Here is a 22,714-nt window from a genome sequence, read left to right as displayed (position 1 = left end):
ATGTTTGTTGCATACTTATTACATTAGGAGTTGGTTATAATCTATTAAGTCATATGTTTTTAATAATATTATGAATTTTTTTGTTTTTTAGATTTATGTCATAACGCAATCCTATTATTCTTTTTTGTTGGGACTTTCTCCACTTTAATGAAGTTTTCCCTCTTCCTTTCGTATGTACCCTCTTTTGGGAATTTGTTTTTTTGTTGAATCTCTCTTTGAGAGGCCTTTTGATCCTTGTGAATCTTCTTATGAGTATATACTCTTTAAGAAGATTTCATGATTGTTACAAGCTTCTTTTTAAATAACAATATTGGTTTTTATGAGATTTTTTAAATATTACCATCTTTATGAATGCTTGGGAGTTCTCTCTCTTTTTTCAATAAGGGTTGTTTATATTGTCTTTTTTAGGGCTTGTGTTTGTTTTGTCCCTTAGTGGACTTGTGAGATTGTTTCTTTTATCGTTGTAAGTGCTTCTGCAATATCTTGTTATATGTTGTCCTAAATTTGTTATTTGCTCTTTTTAAGATTATTGTCATTTAACATCTTGTATTGCGTAAAAATGCATCTATTATCATTTGATGTGCATATAATTACACTTTATATCTATTATAGTTAAAGGCTTGATTTGATTTTTGGATTATTCCAAATCGGTTCTTGCACATGACGTTGCTTAATATTCTATGTTGTGTTTGTGGCATAAATAAGTCTTTTGATATAAATGACTTCTTTTTAAAGATTTGATCATGATTAAGCATAATTCGTGTTTATGCAAAATTATTGTTGTGATTGATTATATTGGACCTTTGATTTGATTTTTTTAAAATCGGCCCGCTTTGTAAAATCACGTATTTGAAAAATGATTTCCTTATGTGTTCTTTGCCTTTTTGTAGCATTTATATTTGTCCATCACATGTTATTTAATGCATCATTTGTTTAGCCTTATTATTGTTATATTAGAGATGTTTGTTAAGGTGAGTTATGTGCACCTTGTATTATGTCATTTTAGGTTGTCAACTTGTAGTTTGACCCTAAAATGACTTATGTGATCTCTAATTATGAGTGTGTCACTCATTTATTTTTTGCCATTGTTCCTATGGATGCTCTTAATTATGTGAACCTGTGATGGATATATGATGATTGGAACCTTAAATGTTTTAAGGTATATTAAAATCAATGTTTTATTTGTTATATGTTTGTCATTATAAGTCTTATTGCTTCAAAAGTTTTCTCCTTTTATAACTCTTATCTAAGTGTCATCATATGTAGACAAGAATTTTATTACACCTTTGTGTATTGGTAGCCCTTTGTTGACTTTGTTCTCTTGGTCTAGTAGCTGAACACACTTGTCTTGAGTGTTATTATATGTAGACAAGGCGCGTTGATTCACACCATGGTGTGTGATTTTAGTCCATATTGACATTTGTGTCCTTGTTCTAGTCGCTGAGATGTATGCCCATGGTTGGCTTCTTTCACTCATTTCAAGTGTTATTTTATGTAGACAAGAGATGTATTGTGTTTTAGCCCATGGTTGGCTTGATACTCTTGTTCTAGTAGCTGAACATACTTGATCATGAGTGTATTTTTACGTAGACAAAAGATGCTTTTGGTCCATGTTGGCGTGTATTCTCTTGTTCTTGTCGTTGATGCACTCATTTCAAGTATTATTACATGTGGACAAGAGGTTCTTTTACACACCTTTATGTGTGTCTTTGGCCTTTAATGGCATTATATTTATGTTCTTGATCTAGTAGCTTATACACTTGATTTATGGGTTTTGGAGGACTAATGAGGTAGTTGCTTGTAGTGAATGAACTATTGTTGAAATTTGCAAAATTTCATTCATAACTTGTGTTTTAAGATATTCTAGTGAATCATATCATTGATATGCATATTTGGAAACCAATTTAATATTTTGGCATTTAACCTATATATTAAGTGCTTTTTGGTTTTTCGGCCACCTAATGAGTTTTTGTATTTGCAAATATTTGAGTAAGAATTTCCTCAATGTGTAAGGATTTCTACTCAAATATATTTCACTCTTGACTCTTGGGAGGACATTTTTAGCAAGATCACATGTGACATTTGTTTAGAATTTCTTCTCTCTAAGATGTGAAAGAAATCATTAGATCATCTTCTGTTAAAATGCCTCTTTATTATTGATTTGTGTGTCAAATTTGCTTTCGTTCGTATGTTTCTTTTAGGGAGCCACTAGTTCTTATGTGAACATTGTGTTCTTAAAGATATTTGTAATACATGAAACCTTTTTAATCTTAAATACAAATTTCATAATTTTGTGTCTTTGTGCACTTGTGAGTGTTCCCCGTTCACACACTTCTTACTTCCAAGTATTGATAAATTCCTTCGAGTACTTATTGGGCCCTTGTGCAAAACGATTTGTGGAAGTTGGTGTACTTCATATACATTGTTTTTCTTGAAGACTTTTTCACATAGTATTGAAATGATTAAGTAGTTTTTTAATTATCCTGTTATGAACTTCCATTTAGATATTCTTTTTTGGGATTTGCTTGAAATGTCTCTTAATAGACATATTTTATCTTAGTAAATCATCCTTAAGGTATCTTGTTTAAAACCACTCTTGCTTTTCAATATATTATTGTTGCAATTCTTGGGTTAGAATATTTTATTTGTTTTGTATACTTTGAGTCTTCTCTTGGTTTGTTCTTTCTCTAAAGGATCATTAAGATGTGGTGCCTTAGATACATCATGGATTCGATCAATGGAGGTACTATGGGGATGATCACCAATAAAGACATTTTTTGAAGACTTACATTTGAAAGCATTTGTTGAGATGTCATAAAGATGGAGATTTTCCTTGAAGACTTTTAAAGAAATGGACTTCTTTTCAAGACTCTTTTTGTATTTCCAAACTTTTGGCCTTTTCCCCGCAAAGTTTCAGGGGGGGTGTTAAAATATGTGTACTCGTACACATATATGTATATATATATAAATATATATATATATATATATATATATGTGTGGAATACCCGATAGGGGTATTTCTGTCTTTTTGTATTAGCTACATAGTTGTTTTTAGAAAACAACTATTTATTTGTTTTTAGAATTAGTTTATATTTTTTGTTTTTTGTTTTTATTTCACACAAGTGGGGGGCCCACATAGATTCGTTGGAGCCTCCAACGGTCACAAATGTGACCGTTGGGGGCTCCCAACGTCTCTATGGGGGAGCCCCTTTTGGCCTCTCCTTTTCCTCTCTTCTTTGTGCATAAACAGGGGCTTTCCCCTTTGTATTTGCTACTTCTTTGAGGAGCTTTTGCTCCATTGTAATGGGTGTTACACCCTTCTTCTCTTCAATAATATTAACTTATGCCTTATGAGCATTTTTGCCCCTTTCGTGAGTTTATGTGTTAGCACATTATGTGCTTGTGTTTTCCCCTTTAGTGGGTATATCTGCACTTCATGTGCATGTGTATTGGTCCATTATTGAACCTAATGTATTCAAAGTCGTTTCCTTACACAAGCCACCACACTATGGGAGACCAAATGATGAACATTATGAAAAACAAAGCAATGAGTATAACAGAAAAAAGTTATTTGTTACTATTATCGTAAACCGAGACATGTAAATACATAATGTCTTAAATTGAAGAAACCTTATAAGAAGAAGGTTGCTTCTGTTAGACCTCCACAAGAGTCAAGTGATACAAAAATCTTACAAGATCCATCCATTGAAAATATGTCATGGACACAATTAGTGGAAGCTCTTCAACCTCTACTATGACACCTGGTGATATGTTATTCGAATGTCATAACTCAAGTGAATCAAATGTATTTACTGTTGATGAAACATCTCTTGAGATAAAAGGAATATGAAATTTTGAAAACATTTCTCAAAACTCAAAAAGGTTTTCTATTCAAAAAATTAAATATATTATTAAATTAAATTTAAATCTTTTATCAATTTCCTAATTATCCGCCCATAGGTATAATGTTTCCTTCTCCTCTCATGGTTGTCGAGTGTAGGATTGCCAATCAAGGAAGATGATTGGAGAAGGCTATAGAGAAGGAGGCTTGTAACATAGGGATTTTTTGGAAATACCCAAAAATATAATTTGTTGCAATGTTCAGAAATTATATTTGAATGTAGCATAAGAGGCCTGAACACCCTAGTATATCCAAGATTCAGTTTTTTCCAAAAATGGAAAACTTTTGTAATTCTAAAAATTTTACACATAAAAATTGTACTCTTGGCAAAATGAAGAGATTACCATTTCAAGAACGAACATTTGTTTTTTCTCGACCACTTAAGCTAATACATTCAGATGTTTGGGGTCAAACACCCATTGTATCTAAGGGTGGTTTTGTGTATTATGTAATTTTTGTGGATGCTTTCACGAGATACACTTGGATTTACTTCCTTAAACACAAGTTTTGAAGTTTTTTTCACCATTTTAAATATTCCATAATTTGGTCAAAAATCAATTCAAGAATGATATTTTCATCTTTTGCATTGTTTCAGGGAAAGAGATTTTATCAAAAGAATTTAAAGACTACCTAAACTTAAATGGTATCACACATCAAAAATCTTGTCCTTACACCCCTCAAAAAAATGGTTTGGTAGAAAGAAAGTACAGGCATATGATAAAAATAACAACTTTGTTTATTACAAACCAAGTACCCAAAGAATTTTGGGTAGAAGCCACATTAACTGTGGTATATCTTATTAACAAAATGCCATCATCTTCATAGAAAAATATATTTCCTATAGAAAAACCTTTCAAACAAGTTCCAGATTACTCTAGATTGAGAGTCTTTGAGTATAAATGTTTTATTTTTACCGATAAAAATGACAAACTCTCTCTCTATGTTATTCATTGTCTCTTTTTAAGATATGCAAATAATAAAAAAACTAGATGTTTTGATGTTAAAAATAAAAGGCTATATATTTCAAGAAATGTGTCCTTTTTAGAAAAAGAAAGTTTCTTTGAAATTGAAAAAACTAAGGAAATAACTGAGTATTCTTTTTTGTTGCATCTAATTCCGAAGATTCATGATGGTGATATTGAAGTAGATCAGGAAGTTAGTGAAGAATATCATGATATGAGTGAAAAACCATTTCATAAGAATCAAGGTTGTATCAAATATTCCAAGCGTAGTCATTTTGAACATCCACGTACTCTTGAAAAATATATCAATGATGAAAAACATGTAGAAACTCAAACTAGAAGATCGTCTAGAGTATCAAAACCCCCTGAAAAAATTGTCTTATAAGTCTTTTTCACCTAAGTATCAAGCCTACACTGCATTGATACATTCATATATGCAACCCTCCAACTATGCTGAAGCAAATGAATATCCTGAATGGGTAGAAGCAAAGAAAGTAAAAGTAAATGCCTTAGAAAAAGCAAATACCTAGACTGTCCAAGATATTCATCCAGGAAAGAAACCTATAGGGTGTCGATGGGTATATAAGATTAAAATCAAGGGTGAAGAAACTCTTAAAAGGTACAAAGCCATATTAGTTGCCAAGGAATATTCTCAAAAGTATGGAATAAATTATGAGGAAATCTTTAGACTAATTGTCAGAATGACTACTGTTAGAACCTTAGCAACTCTTGACCCTGTGAAGAAATGGCCTATATATCAAATGGAGGTTAAGAATGCATTTTTTAATGAAAACTTTGTTGAAGTTTATATGGAAACACCGCATGGTATAATTATTCCTAAAAGAAAGACTTTTCATTTAGATAAGGCCTTGTATGATTTTAAACAACACCAAAGGCTTGGTATGCAGGTTTAGTCAAGTTATGTTTGATGTCGAATTTCAATCTTGTCTGACTGACACAACTTTTGTTATTAAGATTTCTGGTGCAGGTATTATTATCCTTCTCCTCTATGTGGACGATATGATCATCACAGGAAGTGATAAATAGAGAATTGAACACATTAAAGGGCTTCTCAAAACTCATTTTGAAATGACTGATTTGTGGTTTTTAAAATATTTTTTTGGTATAAAAGTTGCTTATTCTTCTAGAGGTTATCTACTAACTCAAATTAAATTTACTCTAAATATTGTTGCCAAGTCTGGTATCTCAGATGATAAGAAGGTTGACACTCCGAAAGTTGTCAATAAAAAAATAAACATTGATAATGGGGAACCACTCGAAAACCTAATATCTTATAGACAACTTATTGAGGCACTGTCATATATCTCAATTACAAGGCCTGACATTGCACATGCAGTTCACACAAACTAGTTTCAGCATGCTCCCACCACTGTTCATGAGGGAGCAACTTTACATATTATTATATATATCAAAACTTTTGTTTTTTGAGAACTTTTTTTGTCTGTTTTTTCCTCCTTATATTTACTTGCTTATACTGATGGAGACTAGGGAGATGATCTAAATAACCGACACTTAACCATTGGTTTTTGCGTATTTTTAGGTGACTCGTGGATTTCATGAAGATGCAAGAAGCAGCAGAAAGTTTATCTCTCTTCAACCGAAGCAAAATATTGAGTCATGACTACCACCACTATATAAGTGGTTTGGCTAAATTGCTGGCTGACATGGGCATTCAAAGTACAGGAGCATCACGACTGTGTTGTAACAATAAAAGTTCTATTTACATTGCCAGCAACCGAACCTTTCACGAACAAACCAAACACATTGAGATGGATTGTCACTATGTACGAAAAGAATACATACATGACACTATTGATCTTCCCTATGTTACTTCAGAATATCAATTGGCGGACTTCTTTACCAATCCTCTCGTTGCTCCTAGATTCTACTCTCTTTGACAAACTTTCGATTATTCAATCGTAAGTTTGAAGGGGAGTATTAAAAATATAAATGTATATACATGTACATGTATATACAACGTATGTGTACATATACATATTTGTATATATACATATATATATATATATATATATTTATATATATATATATACACGTTAGGTTAGTACCTAACTAGTAAATAGTAACTAGGTTAGTCGGTTGATTTCCTTTCTGTCTTCTTTTTACTTTTTAGATTCTTTTCAGCTGAGACATTGGAGAGAGAGTCCAACGGCTCTATTGGAGCCATTAGGACCTCTCCCAACGTCTCTCATGGAGACCTTCTTTGTGTATATAAATAGGGGTGAAACCCCCTCTCAAATGCAAGCTTCCTTCAAGGGTTGAAATCAATAAAAGTATTATTTTTTATTTCTTGTTCTTGTGCCCTTTAGTGGACGTTTGTGAGTGAACCCATTTGTGGTTCTTTGTGTGTTCTTTTTGGTATTTTGGTAGAACTCTTTTGAGTGTCCACTTTTGGTGATTTAGTGAATATCTTCAGAGGAACTCATTTCCTTACACTTGTCTTAAACCGTAGTTTTTGTTTGTTTGTAAAGCTTTTTTTTGGCAAAGAGGATTTTCTATTTTCCGTTTTTTGTTTCCTCCATGTCTTAAACCATAGTTTTTTTTTGTTTGCAAAGTTTTTGTTCAAAGAGGGTTTGAGAGCAACACAACCAAATCATCCAATTGCACTCTTTTTTACTTGGTTTTTTGTTTTTTTTTTCTCCAGTAGGCAAGTTGCTTTGAGAAAATTGGAATCCTAAGATTAAACTACCCAAACTTTTGTTACTGGTTGTTTCCAAAATTGTCATTTTGTTCTTAAATTTTCAAAACAATTGGGTTCTTAAAAACAATTGAGAACCATTAAAAATTGGCCTTCCTCTCTTTCTTCCTTTAAATCACCTTGGCATAGACCGTTACTTTGATGTTTTTGTTTTCAGTCAACCCGAGATTGTATTTTAGAGAGATGAGAGAAAGAGAGATGGACGAGAGAGAGAGAGAGTGTGTGTATCCTTCATTAACCCTAATCACCTATTTAAATAGGTGATTAGGTGGAACGAAATTACAAATAGGTATACGTAATTATACAAAATTACGTATGACCACCCCAAGTGATGATTCTATCCCCAATGTTGATGATGTGTGATAATCGAGCAACCACCTATATAGGCATATTTCTATTAGTCATGTGACTTCTGAAAACCAAGTGGTAGACGTCTTCACCAAGCCTCTCGCAAGTGCCGGTTTCTCAAGATGTTGCAACAAGCTGAGCATGATAGATATATATTAATATTCATAATCCTTGGGGTGATTGCTAGGGCTGATGCCTGTGATTCAGATTGAGTTTGAGGAGGAGTAAAGTCAAGCCTACTCAGTCAATTATAGGCTTCTGCAAGAGTAGAACATTAAAACTAGTTAGCATTTGAACTTTGCCAACTGAAAAATTAGATGATAACCCTGTAAGGAACCGGGCAACCATAGTCTGCTCTTGATGGGTCTTCTGTTTGTTGCAACATAAGAGTCTGTGTGCATTTAGCCTCTCAAAAGCAGATTTAACAGAGGCATAGTATTGAGCCAAAGTCTGAGCTCCTTGTTGCAACTGATAAATCTCCTACTCAACTTGTAGAATACGACTCACATTGGTTTCATGAGAATATGTATCATGGAGATTGTCTCACATTTGTTTAGCTGAGGTGTAATAAATCAGTCCATCAGCTATATGAGGTTGTACACTGTTCATTATCCATGACATCACAATGTCATTGTCTTCGTCCCAGGAGACATATTTTCTTGTTCTTTCATTGGGCTCCAATTCTAACAGGATATGCTTTTTCTGATGACCCGATATAGACATCATGAAGGTGCGAGACCACCTTGCATAATTAGTGTCATCTAGCTTAACTTAGGATCCATATGAAAAGGGATTTGGAAAGGCCTTATATTCACCAATAACCTCTGTTTTTTGGTCGTTATTTAGAGCACATGAATCAGCCATAACGACAAAAAAAATTGCTCACCAAGGGCCACAACAAGACACTACCAGAAATAAATTTTTTTCTGGTAACAAGGGTCACCTGCCTGTTTAATCTTTTTCCAAATCTGAATGGCGATCAGATCATCACCCCAACCACAAACTGAAAATATTTTGTTACAATGACTATCGACTTCAAGACTGAAAAAAATTTCAGCAAAGACAACCAACTTCAAGACTGGAACACCTACCAGTTAATCTTCACAATAATGATCTGATCACCGACGTTTTTCTTATGCAACACGATAATCATACACAGACCCACAAGCTGATCGTGATCCATAGCATCCAGACCTTCTTCACGCTTCCTGATCATCAGCAACATCAGCTCCATGACATCTTGTCCTTCACAATCAGCGGCAGCCTCATCACCACGATAAACACCAGCACACGATCACGGTCGGCAAGTGACCTAAACACCAGCAGGGAGGAACACACAAACACCACTGGTCACGGCAGCACAATAACGGTCACAACACCAGCACGCACAACCTGAACTACTCACGACAACACGTCACCAGCAGTGGGAACATGATTACGGCAGCAAAAAGGTTTTAATCTACAACATATCACGATGATCAGCGACACCCACTTCTACTTCACCCTTCACGACTGGCAGCCTGATCACGATCTACGATCAGAAATTTTTTTTTCGAGCCGATCATCCACTTCTTCTTCACCCTTCACGACCAGCAGCATCCTCGAGCAACAGTAGCAGCAGCGTCATCCCAGAAGGGAGACCCGCTCTGATACCATGTTTTCAGTCAACCCTAGATTGTATTTTAGAGAGACGAGAGAAAGAGAGATGGACGAGAGAGAGAGAGAGAGAGTGTATCCTTCATTAACCCTAATCACCTATTTAAATAGGTGATTAGGTGGAACGAAATTACAAATAGGTATACGTAATTATACAAAATTACATATGACCACCCCAAGGATTATGAATATTAATATTGAACATTTTAACAGATGTTAAAAGTCTGAATCTTTAAGAAGTATTGGCTTATTATTTTGTTTATTACATGTTAAAAGTCTGGATCTTCTGCTAATAGGCCACTCTGAATGTGTGAGATTCGTGAAGAAATTCAACTTCCCCCCATTGGTATGCTTTCTTTGCAATTTGCATGTGTGATCATTTATTCATTCTTTTCCCAATTGCCAGCTTTGTGTGGAATCAAAGGCCTTAAGTGGCATTTACTTGTGCACACTTTAGTTTCATTACAGTCCCAATAGACTTGTGTTGAACAACTCAGAGTCAGGCAACCTGGGCTGAAATGCAGCAAGTTGGCAATGGCCTTGACAAGCATATCAAGCATCATGGCAACTGTTTGAAGGAAGTGGTATATTTCAACTTCTTTCCTTTCAGGTTACTGGAGGTGGAGGGTACACAAAGGAAAATGTTGCACGTTGCTGAACAGTGGAAACAGTTCTGTTAGATATTGAGCTTGCCGATGATAACATTATCATACTTATCATTCTAATTCAAAATATAATTTTTTAATACATATTTCTCTTTATCCTGTTTCATTGCCAATTCTAAAATGGCTGCAGCTACAAGTTGTTTCTCAATATGTTTTTATGCAATCGGTAAACTGCTGAGAATATGGAACTTAGGATCTATGAACACATTGATGCTAAACATCAGAATTCTGGGATTTGATTTCGTTATCTTTTTATGGGTTCTAGTGCTCTCGCAATCTCTGTCATTTTCTTGAAGGTGAATTTGCAGAGCTTTATTATAGAAGATTAACTTCACACTTTTCCATCAGAATTAAAACTACATTCAGACACTAGACACTGAGACAGTCATAATGTTTTCTCTTGGATGTGATGTATGAACTTGATTTGTCATGCACTATATGCATCATGTAAATCTTTTATGCCACTCAACATGATTATGTAATACAGTCGGTCTTAGTTCTTGGGTTGTTGTGGGGCATGTAGACTTTTCATATTCTGATTCAAATCTAGCAAAATCCATCATGTATCCAACCCGCTTGCAGCCCTACTCTGTAACAGGTCGACACAGCCCAGCTCTAACTGTGTCTAGGGTCAGCTATCAATTGAACGCTGGGCCATTGACTAGGCCAGCATGGTCAACAGCCCATCGGCCCATCTAAGTAATGGGTCGAGCAGCTGTTGTCAACCCCTATTAGCGGGTTAAGATATTAGTCAGAAGTGTAACAGGTCAAATCCTAATAATGGTCAAAGCAGTCCAAGTCACCTTTTTTTTCTCTTTAAAACCCCTAAATAAGCTAAAAGTTCTGACCCTTTTTTTCTCTACTTGTTTGGAAGGCAACACCAATTCCTTGCATTGCCAAAACCATCTGAAAACCAAAGCTAGCTCCCAAACAACTCAAGGAGTTGGCAGCTCCATAACTTTTCAAAACCATGTTTTGGCAATGCATGGAAACGGCTTCTCCCATCCCAATGCAAGGCTCCCAAACACAGACTACAGGATTTTCTGTTTCATGTGCAAATGTTGACAAAGAGCAGGCAAATCACAAAGACCATAACCAGAAATTAAATGTGTACCTGAATACTCGCTAAAACAGATGGGACATGTATGCAGACTTTTCTGAAAAACTTCATGACGCTTATTGTCATTGTAACTCATAAGTGTGATGATATCTACATTAGGAGAGTCAAGTCCAGATAATGCACGTTCATCTCCACCTAAACAAATGTATGGACCTAGCCTGATCTCTCTTTCACACCCTAAGTAGGAAAGAGAGGAACTTTGTAGCCATTCAACCCACTGATATATTACCTCCTGTCCTCGTTGCTCAGTGCAGATAGTATCCAACATGTGACAAAGTTTGCTAATACTTGTAGTATCCAGCCACTGAACGTAGATACTGAAGTAGGGAGGATGATGACTTGGATATGAAAAAGGCAACAAGCATGCCAACATGATTGGAGGAAGATGCTGAACATTGAAAGAATAAACAAACTCATTTGATCCGTCCTTTCCGATAACATGTCTACTAGTATTCCCTCCATGCTGGAAATCAGTGGATGAGTCAAGCTTCGCAGAGATGGTGAAATCATCAGGAACTTCACAGTGTATATGGATCTGCAAAACAACATTCACAATTGGAAAACTTTTTTCTTCTACCTCATATATGCAATTTTACAGCTTATAAGAAAACCTGAAGTGATCGTAGTCCTTTCCTTTCAGAACAATTAACATAGTCCCCATAAATAGCCTTCAGAACCAGTAGCTGCGAAGAAGTACAATGGATTAGGAAAAACTAACCAAAATCCAAATTATGAACCTAATGCAAGATTTACATAGTAGTCACTATTTGATGGCTTCATTATAACATTCACAAACACCACTTTAAAGAGGAAGGAGTGAAAGTTGCCACTGAACAAACAAGACATGACAGACTAAGAAAAGAAAATCATTTAGATCAATAAGGACATAGGTGGAATGGGATCATGTCAGAGATTGGACTAACCTCAATCCATATGGTCGGGTTACCTAAGCACCTTCAGATTCTGTTGTCTAATCAGTCAGTTCTGGTATGACTTTCTCAAACCTGAATATGCAACCAATTCTGAGTTCATTAAATTTGGTATATTATGTGCAGAATTCTAAATTAGATAAGAGGGCATATCTGGTGAGGTTGGATTCCATTTTAGACCTCCAAGCCATATCCACTTTCCATCCAAAACCCAATCAGACCATTGCAAGGATGTGGCACAGAATCCGAGACACAAGAAGATAAAAATAATAATAATTTCACTAAAGCAGATGAAAGCCAAAAGCATTATCACAATGCATTTGGCTACAACAATACATGGCCAAGAATAAGAAACAAAAAATATATAAAATAAATATTTTTATTAATAAAAATATTCACATTTTTTACAAGAAATCCTCAATTCAAACACTCATGCACACATACCTATTTACATCCATCACTCTATTAACTACACAATAAAAAGAAAGAGAAATATATAGAGGAGAACTGTAATGAAGTATGCAGAATTACAACCCAAAGACGCAAAAGCATTAACTCTAATAATGGACAAGTACAAAGGTGTTAAAATGTAATCCTTAATGTACGTATATATAGAGAGATACATATACATATATACTATGTATATATATATATTCTCTTAATTACCCAAAAAGGGTATTTCTGTAATTTTTTATGTTACGCATATTCCACTTGGAATATGATTGTATTTTTTATTCTTTTATTTTCTTTTTCTTTTTCTTTTTCTTTTTCTTTTTCTTTTTCTTTTTTGTAGGTTGTGCCACCTAGGGAAGGCTCCCCAAAGAGTTGTTGGGGAGCCTCCAACGGTCACAAATGTGATCGTTGGGGGCTCCCAACGACTCCTTCGAGAGCCCCCCTAGGTGGCTCCTCTTGTGGTGTATAAATAAGGGACTTCCCCTTGTATTTCTTCAAGCTTGTGAGCTCAAGCTTTTCCTATTCCTCTAATATATTGGCATTTTATGCCTTTGTGCATGTTCGTATTGTTTTATGCCATTGTGCATATTAGTGCAAGTGTTCTTTGAGTGCCCTTGTGCACATTGTATGCATATTGTTTCATTGAAGACAATTTTACATGGTATCAGAGCTTAGTTAAAGATTGAAGATCGTGTGTTTCTTTGTTTTTCGGGTGCCTCAAAAAACGTGCTTTTGGCTTCTTGAAGATTGAAGTGGGGGTTTCTCTTCCTTCATTATTTTAGAAGGGCCTTACGACAAGTAAGACTTAAAAATCTTATTGCGGTACATATTTCTTCTTTCATCTCTAATGGGTGAAAAAGAATCTCATTTCTCCCTTGGATTTGAACTCAATGACTCCAACTATCATGTTTGGGCCGAAAACATGAAGGCTCACATAAAAAGGAAAGGTCTTTGGGGGTATGTGCAAGGAATAATCCCGAAACCTGAACCAAAAATCACCTTGATGGAGAAAGGTGAAATTAAGATCCTTGAGGGGAGAAAAGAACCAAAGCCCTTGAGGAATATTCGAAAAAGCATGATGAATGGAAAATGAAGAATTTCAAAATATTGTCTTGGATTTTTTCTTCCGTTGAGACCAAAATCAATGCGAATATTATCAAATTTAAAAATGTTTCTCAAGCATGGGAATATCTTGAGAAAATGTATACTTCTAGGGACTTGTCTCATAAATATTATCTTCAAAAGAAGGCCCTAACTCTTCTTCAAGGCGAAATGACCATTAAGGAATATTTCGCCGAACTTTCTTCCATTTAGGATGAGCTTGCTATGCTCAAACCAAAATGGAGTGGAGAGACGATTGAACTTCGTCACAAACAATTAGAAGAAGATCGATTCTTCACTTTTTTGAATGGGCTAAGGCCCGAATTTGAGCAAATAAGGTATTCTCTTTTGTCTTCTTTCACTCCTTCTCTTGAGGATGTTCTCAGTAAATTAAGTGGGGAAGAAACCCGTTTGGGAATAACTAAGCAAGGATCTAATGTGCATGTGGTTCCATCCAATTTCGAAGACAACGATGGGGTCAATGTGGTGTCTAGACCCGAAAACAATTTAAGAACCTATCGTCCCCCTCATTTTAAAAATCAAAATCAATGAGGAAATGGTGGACAAGATGGAAAAAAAGGATTATAGCAAAATTATTTGCCATTTTTGTAAAGAACTGAGGCATATCAAACCTGTTTGTCCCAAGTGGAAGAAGTTGTTAGCCATGGCTATCACTTCTCCGCCGCAAAAAGAGGAGACCTCTTCAAGTGGAGCTCTTTCTCTAAACCAAATTAAATTGTGGAGGCTCTTCAACCTCTTCTCAAGGGAGCCATCTCGGGAGCCGCCGTGTCTTCCTTCTCTCCTTCAGGTAAAACTTCTTGGCTTTTAGATTCGGATGCGTCTTTTCATATGTCCCCAAACATGTATTCTCTTTCCGAATATTCAAAAAATAGTTTTCCATCTTTTGTTTCTACTGCGGATGGGACTTCTCTTGAAATTAAATGAGTTGGGAACTTTGAAACTCAAAACTTTTTCATTCATAAAATTAGATTTATACCAAAATTAAACTTGAACCTTTTCGTTGTTTCTCAACTCTCGAACCATGGATGTGATGTTAAATTTTTCTCTGATAAATGTTTAATAAAGGATCGTCGGTTCAAGAAATTGATTGTGGAAGACTCTAAGAAGGAAGACTTATATTATATGGACTCTCTTCAAGTTCCTAAAACTTCTTTTTGTAATGTTGCCCAACATAAAGATATAAATGTTTGGCACAAAAGACTTGGTCATCCTAATATCACCAAGTTATCTTATTTACATTTTGCTAAAAAAATTTGTAAAGATACATTCTCTTGTAATGATTGCATTCTTGGAAAAATGAGAAGTTTACCTTTTGAACAAAGATCCATGTTTACTTCTAAACCTTTCGAAATTGTTCGTTCGGATGTTTGGGGATCGGCACCTGTAGTTTCAAAAGGAGGGTTTGCCTATTATGTGATTTTTGTGGATGATTTTTCTAGGTACTCTTGGATATATTTTCTTAGACATAAGCATTAAGTTTTTTCATGCTTTAAATCATATCATGTAATGATAAAAAATCAGTTTAATACAAACAACAACAACTACACCTTCATCCCAAAACAATTGGGGTCGGCGATATGAACCAACAAAGTAAATCATTCTGGGTCTTCCACATGAATCCTTCTCCTCCAATCATTTCTATCCAATGCCATGTCCTCGGCGAGGTTCAAAGCATTCATATCCTTTCCTATCATTGTTAAAATATATGTAATATATATATTTATATATATATATATATATAAATATATTTATCATACACTACCCGATAAGGGGTAGTTCTGTAAACTCGCCCAATAGGGGCATTTTAGTCTTTTTCTTCTATTTTTCCTTTTTCTTTTTCCCTTTTCCTTATTTCTTTTTTCTGTTTTTTTAGTGTACTTTTTGTGCATTTAATGCACAGCCATTGGGGGCCCCAACAAAGAGTCGTTGGGCCCCTAACAGTCACAATTGTGACCGTTGGGAGCACAACGACTCCTTGTTGGGACTCCCAATGGTCCCTCTCTCTTGCTTTTCTCTAACTCTCCCTCACTCCTCTCTTGCCTATAAATAAGTGGGGTCTCCCCCTTTGTAATGTGTGGCTTCTTCAAGCCCTTTAGTACATTTATAAGATTTTATGCTTTCTAGCCATTATTGGCTTTTGTGTATGCCCTCTTTTGGACTTGTTCTTTGATTTCTATGTGTGAATGTCCATTGTAGGACATACTTTTCTTTTCCGCATATTTCATTACATGGTATCAGAGCCTTGGTTGTGCTCTTGATTCATATAGCTAGTTGTCTTGTTTTATCTCTCTCTTTGTTTGTCCTCCATTCTTGATTATATAATGGAAGGAGAACAAAAGATTGATCTCTCCTTCAAGCTTAACGGTACTAACTACATGATGTGGGCCGTCGCCATGGAGAACAACCTCAAAGGTAAAAAGCTTTGGGGATATGTTATGGGCACCATTAGGGAACCTCAACTTCAACTTACAAAAATTGATGGTGATCAAGAAAAAGCTCTAGAAGGAAATGCTCGCATGAAGGCTATTGAAGATCACCAATCCAAGGTAGAAGATTGGGAAAGTAAGCATGCAAAAATTCTTGCATGGTTCATGAACAACGTGGAGCTAAAGATTTGCGCCAACATTGCTAAATTTCGCCTAGCAAATGAAGCATGGTTCTTTATGAAAGGTATGTATACCCAAAAAGACCTTGCTCGTCAATTTTTTATCCAAGAAAAAATCCGTACCATTAAGCAAGGTGAAATGAGTGTAAGAGATTACTATAGCACTCTTGGACCTTTATGGGATGAGCTATCCCTTCTTGAACCCAAATGGGTATCTAGTGAAGATGTGGAGATGCGAAGAGAACAAATGGAAAAAGAACACTTTTTCCAATTTTTACATGGGCTTAGGCCCGAATATGAACAAGTTAGGTCCTCCCTTCTTCATAGGTCAAAACCGCTTCCATTGGAAGATGCCATAGCCGAAATATGCCAAGAAGAAACATGTCTTGGCATGATTAAAGGAGGAGATGAAGTTCTTGTCATATCTAAACCCGACAATCATATGAAAGCGTATAAGCCTCCACACTTTGGGAGGCAAAACAACTATAATGGCAATTATAGGAAAGCCATTTGCCATCATTGTCAAGAACCGGGTCATATAAGACCTAATTGTCCAAAGATAAATGAACCTCTAAAAGGGAAAGTTGCTATTATTGAAGAAATCCCACAAAAGAAGGAGGAGCCAATGAAAGGGAAAGAGTCATTTTCCCTTGCTTAACTATCCGAAGCACTTCAAATTCTACTCAAATCGCCATCAACTTCGGGAGCCGCCATTGCCTCTTCTTCTCCTACAGGTACGCCCTCTTGGATTCTTGATTCTGGAGCATCTTTTCATATGACCCCTATTGAAAATAGACTATCCAATGTATGTAGCAACTCCAAAAATTCTTTTGTTTCAACCGCCAATGGTACCTCTTTACAAGTTAAAAGTTTTGGAACCTTAGACTTTTCAAAAGATTTTTTTGTGCCAAATGTAAGAGTAGTACCTCAACTTAATTTAAATCTTTTATCCGTCTCTCAAATATGTGATCATGGATGTGAAATCTCCTTCTCAACCAAGGGTTGCTCTATACAGGATCTCCAGTCCGAAAAGCGGATTCGGCAAGGCCATAGGAGGGGAGATCTCTACTACATGAACCATTTGAAACTTCTCATCAACTCATTTTGTAATCATGTCCAAGATAAAAATATAGAAATTTGGCATCAAAGACTTGGACATCCAAGCTTCTCAAAAATGTACTCCTTTCCTTTTGGAAAGAAATTTTGTAATGAGAAACATTTTTTTTGCAAGAGTTGTATTTTTGGAAAAATGAAATCCACCCCTTTTCCAAAGAGAACATTTGTATCCAAAAGACCCTTTGAATTAGTTCATTCGGATGTTTGGGGTCCTTCTCCGGTCATATCAAAAGGAGGATATTCTTACTATGTTACTTTCATTGATGATTTCACTCGATATGTGTGGATCTATTTTCTCAACCTAAAATCCGAAGTTTTTAATTTCTTTAAGAAATTTCATATGATTGTCAAAAATCAATTTTCAACTAATATTTCCATTCTTCGATCTTATTCCGGTGGAGAATATCTATCAAATGAATTTCAAGAATACTTAGAAACCAATGGCATTTGTCATCAAAGGTCATGTCCTAGGACTCCCCAACAAAACGGTCTAGCCGAAAGGAAGCATAGACACATCTTGGAAACCACTAGGACTCTTCTCATTTCCAAAGAAATTCCAAAATGCTATTGGGCCGAAGCCGCCTTAACTTCCACTTATTTGATAAATAGAATGATATCCTCATCCTTACAAAATATATCTCCATATGAAAAACTCTTTGAAAGAACACCCGATTTTAATAGATTAAGAATTTTTGGGTGTAAGTGTTTTGTCCTCACACATAAAAGAGATAAGTTGTCTCCCAAAGCTATCGAATGTGTGTTTTTAGGATACGGAGAAAATCAAAAAGGTTTTACGTGCTTCGACCCCAAAAGCAACAAACTATATGTATCCAAAGATGTTACCTTTTTAGAAAATGAGAATGGTTTTGAGAAAAATAAAGATATTGATGAAAGCGAATATGCTTTCTTATTTGATCTTCTCTCTCAAGAAGATGTGACTCCTCACGTAGAGGATGTTCCTAATGATTTAGAGGATACTCCTCTTAGCAATGTTGAAAATGGAAGTAATGATTTTGAAAATAGGTCAATTCAAACCTATGCTAGGCGTGGTCAAGAAACTCCCATAAGCGCTTTAGAAAAATATTCTCAAATTTCCAACATAGAAGAAACCTCTTTAAGGAGATCTAGCCGAATCTCCAATCCTCCTAATAGGTTTGTTTCCTATGAGTCACTAACACCTAAATATAGGGCATGCCTAATTGCATTACACTCTTATCATGAAACATCACACTATAATGAAGCCAAAAACATTCATCAATGGGTTGAGGCCATGAAACTAGAACTTAGTGCCCTTAAAAAGGCTAAAACTTGGGAAATAACTTCATTACCCACTGGGAAGAAGTCTATTGGATGTAAATGGGTCTTCAAGATTAAAACTAAAAGTGATGGGTCATTAGAACGTTATAAAGCTAGGTTGGTAGCCAAAGGATATGCTCAAGAGTACGGAATAGACTATGAAGAAACCTTTGCTCCCGTAGCCAGAATGACTAGTGTTAGGACTGTTATTGCGGTTGCATTTGTTAAAAAATGGCTTATCTATCAATTGGATGTTAAAAACGCATTTCTTAATGGCAAACTAAGTGAAGAGGTCTATATGGATCCTTCGCCAGGAGTATCTATTAGAGAAAACAAAATTCTTAAACTAAAAAAGGCTCTATATGGGTTAAAACAAGCTTCAAAGGCTTGGCATGACAGATTTAGCAATGTAATGACTAGCTTAAATTTTCGTTCATGTTATACTGACACTGTGTTATTTGTGAAAAGTGCAGGGTCTTCTGTAGTTATTCTACTACTATATGTTGATGATATGAATCACTGGAAGTGATGAGCAAGGAATCCATGATATTAAGAAAATTTTAAAAGAAAATTTTGACATGTCTGACCTTGGTTTCTTAAGATATTTTCTAGGTATTGAAGTCTGGAATTTCGAATGATAAGAAGACAGAAACCCCTGAGGTTATCAATGCAAAGCTAAGGCTGGAAGATGGGACACTTCTCGAGAACCCTACTCCCTACCGTCAACTTGTTGGGTCTCTGACATACTTATCTATCACTCGGCCAGACATAGCTCATGCAGTTCACTCCGTCAGTCAGTTTCAACATGCACCTACAACTGTGCACATGAGTGCAGTCTTAAGGATTGTCAGATATATTAAAAACACCATAACTAAGGGAGTTTTTCTTTCCACTTCATCATCCCTTGATTTAATTGCTTATACAGATGCTGATTGGGGAGGAAATCCCAATGATAGAGTCTCAACTACCGGTTTTTGTGTTTTCTTAGGTGACTATGATTTCTTGGAGATGCAAGAAGCAGCATAAAGTATCATTATCCTCAACTGAAGCGGAATATTGTGCAATGACCACTACAACCATGGAGCTTGTGTGGCTTAGAAGTCACCTTTGTGATATGGGCATCGTCATCTCAAATCCTTCGAAGATGTGTTGCGATAACAAGAGTGCTATCTATATTGCAAGCAACCACACCTTCCATGAGCGTACTAAACACATTGAGATGGATTGCCACTATGTTCGAGATGAGTACCTAAAAGGAACCCTAGCACTGCCCTACGTCACATCCGAGTACCAGTTGGCGGATTTCTTCACCAAAGCTCTTGTTGCTCCTCGCTTCATGTTTCTTCTCAACAAGCTTTCCGTTGTATCCCCGTAAAGCTTGAGGGAAGGTGTTAAAATATATGTAATATATATATTTATATATATATATATATAAATATATTTATCATACACTACCCGATAAGGGGTAGTTCTGTAAACTCGCCCAATAGGGGCATTTTAGTCTTTTTCTTTTTCTTCTATTTTTCCTTTTTCTCTTTTCCTTATTTCTTTTTTCTGTTTTTTTAGTGTACTTTTTGTGCATTTAATGCACAGCCATTGGGGGCCCCAACAAAGAGTCGTTGGGCCCCCAACGGTCACAATTGTGACCGTTGGGAGCCCAACGACTCCTTGTTGGGACTCCCAATGGTCCCTCTCTCTTGCTTTTCTCTAACTCTCCCTCACTCCTCTCTTGCCTATAAATAAGTGGGGTCTCCCCTTTTGTAATGTGTGGCTTCTTCAAGCCCTTTAGTGCATTTATAAGATTTTATGCTTTCTAGCCATTATTGGCTTTTGTGTATGTCCTCTTTTGGACTTGTTCTTTGATTTCTATGTGTGAATGTCCATTGTAGGACATACTTTTCTTTTCCGCATATTTCATTACAATCATCTCCATCCAAGTCTTCCTAGGCCTACCCCAACCTCTTTTAACTAATATATTTTCCCATTTCTCCATCCTTCTAACTGGAGCGTCATTAAGCCTTCGCCGAATATGTCCAAACCACCGTAAACGATTCTCTCTCATCTTATTTTCAATGGGTGCAACGCCTACCTTCTTACGCATCTCCTCGTTCTGAATCTTATCTTTTATTGTATTTCCACACATCCATCTAAGCATACGCATCTCAGCTACACTCATTTTTTGTATATGATGTCTCTTGGCAGCCCAACATTCCATACCATATAGTAAAGCGGGCCTAATAGTCATCCTATAAAACTTTCCCTTCAACCGCAATGGCATTCTACGATCGCACAACACTCCAGTTGTACTTTTTCATTTCATCCACCCAACCTTTATCCTATGATTTACATCTCCATCAATTTCTCCATACTTTTGAATGATAGATCCCAAATATTTGAAACAATCATCCACCGATATTTCTTGCTCACCAAGCTTCACTACACTCCCATCACTACTTCGTTGCTTACTAAACCGACATTCCATATATTCTGTCTTACTCTTACTCAACTTAAAACCTCTTGCTTCCAATGTTTGTCTCTATAATTCTAACTTAGCATTAACCCCAGGTCTAGACTCATCAATCAAAACAATATCATCAGCAAACAACATACATCACGACACATTTTCTTGAATTGATCTCGTAAGTTCATCCATCACTATAGCAAATAGGAAAGGGCTTAAAGCAGATCCTTTATGTAACCCAACTGTTATAGAAAAATTGGTTATCACCCCTCCACAAGTGCGGACATTAGTTACTACTCCTTCATACATATCCTTAATTATACTAATGTATTTGAGAGAAACACCTTTCTTCATCATCAGCAAAAATCAGTTTAATAGCGATTTAAAAATATTTAGAACTGATTCCGAAGGAGAGTATCTCTCAAATGAATTCAAAAAGTATCTTGAAGATAGTGATATTGTTCATCAAAGGTCATGTCCTAAAACCCCTCAACAAAATGAGTTGGTCGAAAGAAAACATAGGCATATCATTAAAACCACTCGAACTCTTTTTATAACACAAAATATTCCAAAAAACTTTTTGGGCTGCAGTGGCTCTTGCATCTGTCTATCTTATCAATCGTTTACCATCTAGAAAATTGGGTAAAATCTCTCCTTTTGAAACACTGTATAAAAGGGATCCAGATTATAACATGTTGCGAATTTTTTGTTGCAAATGTTTTGTTCTTACAGATAAGAATGATAAACTTTGACCTAAAGCTATTCCATATGCCTTTCTTGGATATTCCGAGACTCAAAAAGGCTTTCGCTGTTACAATTTTAAAAATGATAAGTTATATGTGTTAAGAAATGTGACATTTTTAGAAAATGAGAGTGGTTTTGAAAAAAATGATTCTCATCACAAAAATATCGACTATTCTTTCTTATTTGACCTATTATCCAGTAATGATGATATGTCTAGTGATGATGAAATATCATCAAACCATGATAATGACAATAAAGTAGATATTAATGACTTCAACTCGCCTAGTACTCAAGAAGGCAGAACAACAAATGACCCAATAACCTATTTGCGTAGAGATAGAAATACTTTCAGAAGTGCAATATAGTGATTTTATTCCCACACATGATCCCAGACGAACGAAAAGAAATAGGAAGTCTCCAACAAGATTTGTCTCTTTTGACTCTTTTTCACCTAAATATAGAGCTTGTCTTAGTGTCATTCATTATTATTTTGAACCAAGAAATTTTGAGGAAGTCAAAAACTGTGTCGAATGACAAGAAGCTATGGAAAATGAACTCAAAGATCTTAGAAAAACTAACACATGGGAATTTCAAACTCT

The 22,714-nt window shown here is 35.6% G+C and overlaps 1 protein-coding gene across 1 annotated transcript in view; it reads right to left on the bottom strand.

Moving 5' to 3' along the window:
- Positions 1-22,714, bottom strand: part of NHL8 (NDR1/HIN1-like 8) — an 87,279-nt gene that overhangs the window by 49,820 nt on the left and 14,745 nt on the right. The window contains exons 2-3 of the mRNA XM_089992169.1: positions 12,001-12,072; positions 11,384-11,924 (exon numbers count right to left, since the gene is read on the bottom strand). Coding sequence (XP_089848295.1) covers positions 11,384-11,924; positions 12,001-12,072 — 613 coding nt within the window. The remainder of the gene's footprint in view (positions 1-11,383; positions 11,925-12,000; positions 12,073-22,714) is intronic.

The sequence above is a fragment of the Nuphar pumila genome, chromosome 16 (assembly GCF_984573655.1).
Source record: "Nuphar pumila chromosome 16, dmNupPumi1.hap1.1, whole genome shotgun sequence".
Lineage (NCBI taxonomy): Eukaryota > Viridiplantae > Streptophyta > Magnoliopsida > Nymphaeales > Nymphaeaceae > Nuphar > Nuphar pumila.
The sequence above is the reverse complement of the archived record's forward strand: the minus strand, read 5'-3'. Positions and strand labels throughout refer to the sequence as shown.